We start from the raw sequence: 12,103 nt of genomic DNA, 5'->3' as shown, positions 1-12,103 counted from the left end.
TCCATGGCCAATGTGGACACTAGGTCACTAGGTCACTAGATCATCAATCTATGGATCAGGGAGGAAAGGTAGCCTACCATTTCACCCGGATACAGGTCTACGATGCTTTCCCGTGATGGTCCGCTGACCCCAAACCATCCTGTCTCTTCAGGTAGGCAGTGGCTGTGGTGTTTTTCAACCTCAGCGTGATGTTTGTTTCATGGCTGAGAGTCAAAATGGCTGACAGTATTCTTGTTGCGAGTCTCCAGCGGTTGATGTGGCACATCCCTCTTCACACGTGAAGAAGGGATGTGGACAAACTTAATTTATTCTACAGAAGATGTCATACTTAAGCTACAAGTGCTCATACTGATAGCATGGACATTTTATTATTTAAATTGTATGCATATTTCCACTGTGACATTTTAGATGATTGGATGTGGATGAGGATTAATCGTTGGAAGATTTATGCACCCTGAGCGCTGGCTGTCTTGAATTTGAGATTAAGAAACATAAATGGGATAAGTGAGAATCAGTGTTTCCTTTTAACCACAGCCAGGGCAGACTATTGTTAATGTAACGTCGCTTTCTGTTGGCATTAACCTAACTTTCTGAAGTAAACATACCTTCGGGCTGTGGGTAAAAGTAAGGGCATGGGGACAGCTTCTTCTGTGTGGCTCTGTCACTTTTTATTCTTTATAGTTTTTAGTTGGACAACTCAACAGCGCATGATGTGATACATCGCTCACATTATATCACTCTAACCCTAACCCTAACCACTGCAGGCAAAGTACATCACACCGTGGAGTTCCTATCTACATCCATGAAAATAATGCATCACCATTAATTCAGTTATTTAAATTCTCTCAAACCTGAGAAGGCAATCTCTAATACAAATAAGAGAAAAATAGATCTTATCTTACATTAATGTGAGTCATAGTACCATAATGCATTCATTGTCCACAACCTTGTTGTATTCAGTCAGTGTTTATTCTCAAACATGCCCAACGGATTGTGCTCACAAATATGCTCATCACTCATGGCTTTACATTCACAAGTAGAAATAATTCAAAACTGTCAACAGTAATTACAAGCTGCCATAAAAAAGGATAACTGCTAGAATCCACATAATTAAAGCAGGACAAGAACAGTTCTCTGAGGTGTCTTATAGTGACTTGAACTAATAACCATCACAAATCCTTCTTCAGGCTGAATTATATACAATAATAAGCTGTTGTACTGTGGCAGTGACTGCAGCGAGCTGACCTCCAAGGGGGATTTCCACTTAAATGTGGACCACGCTGTTTTTAACAACCTGCTGACATGAAAATCAGCAACAAAGATTCTAAAACAGTTTTTATTGACATAGTTCTGAGTGTTCAAAACATTACACATTAAGGATGCAAAAGGATAAAGCTTTATCTCAGGTTCTTATTTTTCCAATCAATGAAAGCCCAAAAACAATAATACATTTATCTCACGAACACAACCTCTGATGGCTTATCTCTTTGTGCCCTAGAAGTCACTGTTGACAAAGCAGGCCCACTTGCTTATTTGATCTTGCACTTTCAGCACCTACAGGACGCATCATCAAGTTGATTTAAAGGTTTCAGGGTTCATGGTGATTGAGCAAGCTCAATCCGCTAATGAGGACTTTGTGATGCGGTTGATGCTCCCGAACAAGCGAGTTAGCGGACCTTGGGTGGAGGGTGTTTTGTCAACGGATGTTTCCAAGGTCACAAGGGGACTGAACTCATTCCACTGGTGTTCAAAAACTGTCAAGGAAAGATTTGGCATTAATGTACTTTTGCTTAAGGAGTTAGATGATGGGATTGATACCTCTCCCATGTCTGTCTGTTTGATATGAAGCTACCACCAGGTAGCTTAGCTTAGCACAAAGCATGTAAACGGTGAAACAGCTAGCTTGGCTCCATTCAAAGGTAAAAAGGACTTCAGCGTAAAAATGTCAGTTGTTTCCTCCCTGTTTACAGTCTTGCTGTGATCCTGTGTGGCTGCCACTTGTCGCTTTTGCTTCTTTCCCATCTTGCTGTTACTGAATAGGGAGTAGACCAGGGGTGTCAAACATACGGCCCGCCAGAGGGTCCGATCCGGCCGAATGGCTTTTAAAAGTCACTTTTTTGCACTAAAACAAAGGGAAAAATTTGGTGTTGTCAGTATTTATAGGCTATTATTTTACTGGCCCACTTTAGATGACATTAAAGTTGAACTAAAGAGTTTGACACCCCTTTAGTAGACCTCCATTTCTGGTTTTAGTCACCAGTAACTTTCACAGCATTTATCATAATGTGCAAACACGCCCGCTCGTTCATCCAGGCCTCACACAAAAGAGGCCGGCATTACCCTGCTTGTTATGTTAAAATAGTACTATCTATCCTGACAATGTTTCTGAGGTGACACCTTAACAGACCACTCAATTGTCCACAGTAAGCAGCAAAAAAAAATAATCAGCTTACAGTTACTGTCCCATCCTGTGTGATCTGCTGCAGAGAAGACCGAGCCTCTGTGGGTTTGATTCCAGTGCTGACCATATAAATGCTGTTGTCGTTGATGCTGTTGGAGACGTGGCACCACCACATTAGCTGCTTTACCTCCCTTTTGAAGCTCTGGCTGAAGATGTAATAGATCATAGGATTGTATACGGTGGAGCTCTTGGCAAACATGCATGGCAAGAGACTGATTTCAGGAGGGATGAGCTCACTGTCACGGAAAATAGACCACAGGCTCACCAGGCCGTAGGGCATCCAGCAGCCGATGAAGCCTACACTGACCAGCACAGCGATCTGCAAAGGGACAGGGGGACAGCATCAGTAAAAGTCTGAAATAAAAACCCTGAAATCTTAAAAATGAGAAACAATTTAATTGGTATATGAGCTCAATTGGCCTGCCTAAATATACCTGTACAAAGGGCTATACAATACAGGGGTGTGTAAAGTGCATTCTGAAAGCCACTTCCATATTGTGAATATAACTCTAAATGAACTCTTTATAGTCCTCTTTGACATACTGATGGTTTGCATGTTGCAAAAGTAATTTCTTCAGAGCAGAATATATCAGTGCATACACACTCATGTACAGTAAAACACCTGACAGATATTTTGTCCAGTTAGTTGTTTTCATCCAAGGATTTATTGTATACATGTATGTGTCCAAGGTATTTATAAATCTAGTATTTATAAAAAACAAAATAACTTACACCTAACCAACTGCTGCTCTTTACTGTGCAGCCACACCGACAATAACTAAGTGGTACTTACACAAGTTCCCGCTGGGTTACTTATTCTTAATTGACAGACCACTGTGCTTATAATCAAGAACCATTCAGTTCAGTGAGAATAGAGCTTCCTCGGCACAAAGAGCCACTTACCACGAACAGCCTTCGATGGAGCTTGATAATGTTGGGCACCCGGTTGCTGTTGTTCATTGAGTTTTTGTAGGTAAAAAAGAGGTTGATGGCGATACCAAAATAGCAGCAGGTGATAATGACAGAAGGTGCAGCAAGGTTGAACGAGAACATGGAAATGACGAATGAAAAGCCCTTTTGTTTCATCTGTCCCCAGGCGAGAGAGCAGGACAAGCCGAAGGGCTCCGGGCCGTACTGTCCCCAGCCCAGAATGGGGAACAAAGCCCAGATTAGAGCGTACAGCCAGATCCACAGGCACAGGATCTTCACCCTCTTCCAGCCGATTCTCTCCTCTGCAAAGACAAAAAGAAAGTTTTTGTTTCTTTTATTGTGCAAACTTTGCTCATAGAGATGGGGTCCTTTGATAAAGCAGTTAATGTGGAACAGCTTCTGTTTTATACAAAAGAGAGAAGGTATATTTGTGATTTTCCCAAAATTACATAAGGATGTTAGACCTGATAGGACGAATATATAAGAAAGCCAAATCACATGCGTTCTGAGGAACTGCTCTACTGCAAATTATTGCACAGGTTCTTATGAACCATACAGTATACTAATGACTGTGTGACATGCCTGGACATTGTGGCCTATATAGGGCTTGTTATTGCAAGAGGAGAAAGTAGTTTGCACCATAAAATGTGTGGGAATGAATTGTATTGCACAGCTTAGTACTTTGTTTAAGTACTTGATTCTGAATTGCGGTATTCTACGGTCTGTTACTTCTGTATAGCAGATTGTTGCCGTGTTTAACAGACCATTGCTATGGATGCAGTTCTGATAGTGGAAGCCATAAAATCATTTTAAATCAAGCCAAGCCTGGGATGTTTATGTAAGTCAGCCCATCTGGTTGTTTTCTCCGTATATTTGTATACATGTGTTTTCTATATTTAGATTATGTACAAGCACGTGGGTGCATTTATTTATTATTAAGAAATTCTTTCTTTTTCTTTATGACTCTTTATATTTTCATACTATGTTTTTTAAAGTACACCCTCACAGGGCTCTTACTACCTCCTGCCTGACTGGTCATTGCTGTTTTGCCTGGTGACATGACCTGAAACATTCACTCCATTCATCTGTATTTTTTTCTCTCTATATGATTGGACTGTTCAACATGGCTGCACCCACCTGATACCACTTCTTGGTAAGCTTACAGTCCAGAGTTTAAACCTTTCCATGCTGTTGATTCGTATATCTCCTGCCTGCACTATCAAACTCTATTTACCCCAGACACAGAGCCCCCGTCATGCTTGTCAGTAGGAAAAAAGGAGGACAGGAGGAAAACGAGAGAGCATGGATGGTAATATGGCTGAATTGAAATAATCTGTATCACCAGTTACTTTAATTAGCATAAAGACTGGAAACAAGGGGACACAGGTAGCCTGGCTCTGTCCAGAGGTGACAGTCTTTATGTTAAGCCAAGCTACCTGACTGTATGGTATTGATCTCCTCATCTAATTCTGTGAATACGTGCATTCCCCAAGATGTCAAACTACTGCTTTAAACAATGTAATGATACAACATAGAAACATCTGATGACGAGGTAGAAAATAAGTCATTCAGAGACGTGTGTTAACATCGGAAATGTTAAGTAAAGTTTGAATGGTGCTGCTAAAAACCTTGTAGTGGATGGTGTAAAAATCACTCTTAGGAGAAGCAAAATTATGTTGTGGCACTAAAGGGGTTCATCGCTAGAATGATCCTTTACCTTCACCGTGACAGGAACATAGAAAATGTGAACATAGCATAACATTTGCATTGTGATTATGCTCTTGAAATGATGCATCCTAAAATACTAGGTGGTATTTTTACTAGTGTTTTTTCAGGGCCTGAATTACTCACTGGGAGAATGCAAATTGAGGGACACAATGAAGCGCACTATGGCCAAGATAGTCAGGTTCATGATGCTGGCGACGCCAAAGAAGAACCCCACCAGGCCGTAATAAATACAGGTGGCGTCTCCCCCCAGCCAGCGGTGGCTCCAGGCAGAGGCCACAGCCAAGGGGTACATGGTAACAGCTGCTCCCAGGTCTGTCACTGCCAGGTTCACGCTCAGCAGCTCCACTGGTTTCATCCTTGATGACTTTTTGACTGCTGTAATGATGACCAGAAGGTTTCCCACAATGGAGAGAACAGCTGAGACACATGGGAGGAGGAGGAGGTAGAGAGGGGAGGAAAAGAAGGAGACAAAGTAGTTTGAGTTAACAATAATGTTCCACTTTCACAACAATGAAAACTACGTGTGCAGGAATCCAAGCTGATTGATTGATTTGTCAGTTGGATTCATAGAGCTGAATTGATTGGAGGCGCGATGTAGGTGTGCTCCTGTTTTCTTTGTTGTTAGTGTTATCAGATAGCAGAGGTTGTTCTGTGTTGGGTAATGCTGCTGCTACAGGCAAACCTCAAGGGACAAATTAGCATAAAATAACACAAGGCTTTAACTACAGTTTAGAAGTTTCTGTTGCACTGTTATACACTGCAATAGAATGGATTTATGTTTTTTCCTGCACAATTACTGTAACATCGATAATTCCCCCTCATAGGAAAGACTGCTGACATGCCAGGGGCAGGCGAGGGACACTATCTAGCTTGTTTAGGACATACATTGAGGATTGCCCCACCCCCTGTCCCCTGTTTATTTTGGACACGACTTAACTTGATGCATCCAAAATAAAATAGCATGTGCTCCTCCTGAACTGAAAGACAGACTAAACACAGAAGGAATACACATTAACTTGACATAACCATGATGTGTGTAAAGAGGGTACAGATCATTGGATGAGTGTGTGGTGTGTGTGTGTGTGTGTGTGTGTGCGGGTGGGTGAAAGTGTAGAGCAAACACTGGCTGAAGGTTGGGGACGTTGCCAAGGAGCAAAGAAAATTGGCAACTATTCAGTAACTCAGTCACTTTATGGTGCAGAATAGATGTTACAGGTTAACCTGCCAGCACCGCAAAAGCTCACTAACTAACCAGTTATGTAAGGGAGGTATGTGCCACACTATTCCTGTGTGCAACCAGCCTCCTGGAGTCAGTGGAGACTCCACAGTGTCCACAAAGAGTCCTTCCCTTGACCCCCTTGTTTTTCCACTTTGTACGATTAGATATAACTTTAGCTTTAGAGGTGCTGGAATGCATTGATTCCCTTTGGACAGAGCCAGGCTAGTTGATTCCCCGTTTCCAGTCTTGATGCTGTGCTAACTAGTGCTTGGCTGTAGCTTCACACTGAGAGCTAAAACTGGAACTTCAATAAGTGAACAAACCTCAAAATGACACTATATGATTTACCCCTTATATAAGGACAGTGTGTGTGTGTAATAACAGCAGGACATATAGGACTGAAAGGTGCACAAGTTTTTAGTCAGCAGAGGTTACAGTCAGTATTGGAAAAATGGCTTTAGAAGGGAATGTTTCCTTTTAAGGATACGGATTAAACCAAATTACAACGAGGTAAATGCCTCAGCATCTGACTAAGATGAGGAAGATAGGGCAGAGTAAATTCAGTGCCCCTGTTAAATCTTTAAAATGTTATGGGTGCTTTCGCCTCAGTTCGCATGACTATCAGTAATGTACTCTATGGATCATAACCCCGGGGGCTTACACCTCTTCTCAAAAAGCACGTCTGTCTGAGAGAGAAGCTTTATATGTGACTGAGCACCAGCCACTTAGCTTTCTCTGCTGCTCACACAGGCACAGTAAAGGCTGCATGTTTTACTTGCTGAATGACATTTTTTTTAATTAGACATTGCTTTTCCAATTAACCTCTCCCAAAGCAATGAAACAACTGGGGAAGCCCATGACGCTATGAAGCCACACATACACACAAAACACGGCACATGCTAATTAAAAAGCCTCTGAAGTGGTACGCTTCCACAGAAACTGAAGTGGCATTCATACTAATTTTATATTTTTTTTTTATTTTTGCTAAACCTGGTTCAGATTGGTTGTAACAGATTAACAGACATCAAATAGTGATGACGAGAATCACTGGTGTCAGAACACTGAGTCTTGACCTGCACAGCTTAGGGCTCACCACCTCTAATTAGAGCTAACCTGTCCCTCACACTCTCTTTTTTAAATACCTTTTTAATACGTTTGGCAAAAACAGAAAAAGCAACAAATAATGGCAAAGCATTAAAGTTGGTTTACAAGAGATTAAAAAATGACATTTGGGGAAAAAAAAGATAAAGAATACTCTTATTTTGCTAAAATTGTTCCGGGCTATTTTACTTCTGCAGGCAGAGATTCACTCAGACATCTTGTTGACAAACTGCCATTTCAGTTTAGCAGGCTGTTAAAATCATTAGCACCCATTTTCTTAGCTTAATTGGAGGGTTTGTTGTATAGAAACTTCTAACAGCTTCTCTTTAGTGTAACAATCAAGCATGTCCTTTCTTTGAGGACAGAATTAAATCTTCAGCTTAAGTTATATCTCACTAAAGTGCAAAAAGAACTCTAAACAATCAAGTGACAGATCTGTTTATTGATAACTCAACCCATCTTTAATCTGATAGAATCTTTATGTTGCAGATGCATTTAAAGTTAAATGCACTTTTCTGTATCAGCGATAGACAGACTACTTCAGTATGTAACTTCCTTTGCTTTGACTGACTAAAAGTATATCGAACAGCCGCTATCTTCAGGAGCAGCTGTGGGACCAAATAAATGCAAAGTCACTCATCCAATTTCCTATAAATATAATCAGCATGATAATTAAAGTGCAGCCTGTTGTCTCTCACCACACAAAACCAAAAAGAGTCAATAGGGACACCTCTAGTGACTTCCCCTGCTTCTATAAGGAAAGTGAGTCTTGGACAGCTAAGTGTGCACTCCCTTGAAATTGACACTACGTTATGTACCTACTAATCGCCACCTGCTTCCCAAGCAGCGACCCCAAATACATTTAGGGTAAACTAATTTGTTACCACTCGGTCTCAGAGGCCACATACAGACAGTGGTAATTTGCCGAACATTAACCATGTTTGACATCGTGTGCTCCTGCCAGACACACAGGAAGTGAGGCAGAGAGCACGCAGAATCTGAATGCAAAAGTAATTTTATGAACACTGAAGCCAAACCCAAGCATGATAATGAGGTGTGTAATGAAGGAACAGGCACTACTGTGTGTAATGTATGGGCAAGAGGAAATGGGATGTGGTGACGCAACAGCCTGGGAAAAGGTTGAATAACAGTCATTTTACACTGTAAAATTGGTAGGTAGGTGAGGCAGATGAGGATGCCATCTTCATCCTAATCCAAACAGGACATAATAGTCGTCTACTGGTGCAATATTGACTAGAAGGGATTTTGTGAGAGATGTGATGAATGGAGCAAGCAATAGGGGTGGGGTGAAGAGTAAAGAATGGGGTATTGAAAGGTAAATAGGTATAGATAAAGTGTTGTGCACATTGCTTAACCCTGTGAACCCTCCTTTTACTGACTCCAACCACCATCTTTCTCTGAAAGTAGAATTGATCTATACAAATATATAAATGTGTGAAAGCAGTAATGTTATAAATACAGAAAGGGCTTGGAAAGGCTCTTTAGAGTGTGACATATGGGGCGCGGTGAGCATCCGTGTGCAGGAATCTTATTAATCTTTATGCTTTTGCATGTTTATGTGACTTCGTGACAAAGGAGATATGATGGGTGTGATGCTTTATTCCTCTGAATAGCAAAAAGGTGCTCGACATCACGAGACGCATGACTTCTGTATAATTTGGACCTGAAAGGATCTGAAGAGGCTTGCCTAGTAACGTGAGCCTGAGCTGCCATGTTTGCACTGATCACCAACTCTATTTTGCTGCTAATGAGAGAGTAAGTGTCATACATTCACTGTTGGTGGGAGCCAGAGAATTGAAAGGAGATGAGGTATGTAATGAATGAAACCCAACCCCCCTCCCCTCTCTTCTCCTTTAACCCCCTCCTGGCATGCCCCACAATTGTGCTTGAACTGGCTTGAGATCTCATCACAAGAAACAAATAAGGGTATAGAAGAGGACAAGCCCTCGACTCCCTCTATGTCACTGCTGAGCTAATTCTGTCCATATCTTATGAATGACATTATGTTAAAGAAAAGCCACTTATTTTGATATCAATGAAAACACCATTTTCCATTTACAGCAACTGAATTATGAGCCAATAATCCTCAGAGCAATTTCCTTGGATAAAAATGAGGTCACCGTAACAGATGGGCACGGCTCTAATAAAGTGTGAAATAACTAATGTATGCCTCATCTAATCGTCACTACTATGAAATACTGAGAATATATAATGTACGGATTTCCACATAATGCTATTAACACAGAAATAACATGCTGCAATGTTGATATTCTTAGATGAAAATGTTCCTTTTTTTTTGTTGTTGTCATTTTTGCTTGTATTACACATTAATCTTTCCTTTTACACCTTCGCTCACACACACAGTGATATACCAAACCACCACAGGTCACAGAACACCAAATTCATCTCTTTCTTGCCTTTTTTCCTCCCATATATCATACTATATACCTACAAACACCTTGTCTTAAGATCACATAACACCTTTGTCCTGTTGTTTCTTTGCTGCACTCTCTGTCTTATGTCATTATGGGTGTTACATCACAAAGCAATGAGGGGAAAAAAAGAGTGACAGAGGGCACCGAGAAGTGAGTTCTTTAAAATCCTCTATAAAATAGTTTTTGTGTTGAATCAGTCAACATTTACATTTTCAAATAATGTCTGATTCATTAGAATGTAAAATAAACTAAAGAGTCAGAAAAAGCCACATGCTCCCCCCAGTGGATAGCAGAAATGAACAGGGGTGAACTGTAGACCAACGTGTGAATGTGACACTCCTATTGTCCATTAGAAGTTTTATCACATTATGGATTTTTAACCTTTGATAGCCAACTCACACACAAAACTGTTATCATCCATCTTTCATTACGCTCTGTGCATGTATCCACTGCAGTGTCTGTCATCCTGGCCAATTACTACCAGATCTTAGTGGCTGTGTGAGATGAGAGCGCTCCTGTGGAGGGAATCATTATGCATGTAGCGCAGAGCTGCACAAGATTAGGACCGACTTTACAGTCAGATCTGTGATATTGCAAACACTGTAAGACACATACAAAAATACATACATATACACACACACACACACACACACACACACACTAACACACATGCATACATACTTTATGTGTACAGTTCAAATAACTCACAGCATGGGAATTATGTCTATATCAGCAGGCTGAGACATCCTGCTGTAGATGTGCATTCAGAGAACAACATCCACTGGACTAATTGCTCACCAGTCTTCTTTATAGCCCATGTGGAGGGTATCAATGTATCTTTTAATTGCAATACTTAAACTCACTTATAGCACTATATATAGATACTGCATGATGCCACACTAGTTAGAGGGAAGACTCATTTGTTTTGGCACTTTAGAGGACATTGCATTGACTCACACTTATTATCTGGACACAGACTTTAACCATAATCATGTGCACCATATCAAATGAAAACCAAGTCTTGTGATGTAATGGTGTGGGGACCCTACTGTGTGAGCTCCTCAACAGATTTCACACACACACACACACACACACACACACACACACACACACACACGTTACATGAACCTGCTAATGGCTTCCTTTAACAATGAAATGATCAGATTAATAGATGTATGTTTAAGCAGTATGGCACCTTTAAAGAACCTGACAAACATTTCTGTGTCTAAGTGTGTCTGAAACACTTGGATGGGGGAGAAACCATAAAAGAAAACACCTGACAGTTTAACCCAGGTCTTACCCATCAGCCTATTTTATCTTAGTCCGTGCGTAAAAATGAGTCCGTGCGTAAAAATGGGGTTAAAATTAGTTTGTTTTATTTTGGCGCTTCTTCTGTTTTAAGTCTCCAAATCCTGGCGATGAAATTAGTCAAGCATAGCTGTGTTTTTCACTCCTACAAAACTAAACCAAGCGAGGATGAAAGGCTCCTGAGAGCTACGAGACCTTATGTCATTTACTGTAAACTTACCTACAACCAGCAAATAACACCCCGTGCCGATGTCCAGCGCCGGTGACAACGTGGACGTGTAGACATCCATTGGGACCGTGATCAGTAACAGAGAAGAAAGATAGAAAAGATCACGGAGAAGAGGTTAAAGAAAAGACAAAATACGCCGCTGTTGATGCGTCCTGGTGTCAGATCCACCTGTCCTCAAGTAGAGAGCAGAGGCGCAAGAGGTCATCAGGTCGCATCACAGCGCGCCTGTGTCCTCTTCTGCTTCTCCTGGAGCGTGTTGCCTGTTCTTAAGGTGCGTCGCCAGGGAGATCTCCTATAAGGGCAGGGCTTCCATCCGGAGTCTCCACTGCTCCTTTGTGGCTGCACGCAAGACTTAGTAGCTCACTCAAGTGAGTGAAAAAGTGGAGAGGAGGATCGTGAGGGCTTGTGGGTATATTCAGTCAGTGTATAATCACCAAAGTCATCTTATACTTTATGTCAAAAACATGAAAAATAGGCTTTCAATGGAACATAATTTAATACATTCAACAATATTTATGGATTATACTGCTGCTATCTCACAATATGCATGATCCCAGTGCTGTGTGGGTAATCGTGTTTTACTGTATATTTCATACATGCTGTTTAATCTTCTATAGGGCCAGAGGGCAATTGCCAGAGAGAGGCTCCGTCATGGGTATGTAAAGGCTGTG

At 41.2% G+C, this 12,103-nt stretch overlaps 1 protein-coding gene across 1 annotated transcript; it reads right to left on the bottom strand.

Moving 5' to 3' along the window:
• Positions 1–2,444: 2,444 nt before the first annotated feature.
• On the bottom strand, positions 2,445–11,493 carry opn8b (opsin 8, group member b). The gene is made up of 4 exons (XM_070849869.1): positions 11,424–11,493; positions 5,243–5,536; positions 3,365–3,693; positions 2,445–2,780 (listed from the first exon to the last, which is right to left on the bottom strand). The coding sequence occupies exons 1-4, from the start codon at positions 11,491–11,493 to the stop codon at positions 2,445–2,447; spliced, it is 1,029 nt and encodes a 342-aa protein (XP_070705970.1).
• Between the last annotated feature and the right edge of the window lie 610 nt (positions 11,494–12,103).

The sequence above is a fragment of the Pempheris klunzingeri genome, chromosome 18, assembly GCF_042242105.1.
Source record: "Pempheris klunzingeri isolate RE-2024b chromosome 18, fPemKlu1.hap1, whole genome shotgun sequence".
Classification (NCBI taxonomy): Eukaryota; Metazoa; Chordata; class Actinopteri; order Acropomatiformes; family Pempheridae; genus Pempheris; species Pempheris klunzingeri.
Note: the sequence above shows the minus strand (reverse complement) of the source record. Positions and strands in the feature narration are given on the sequence as shown.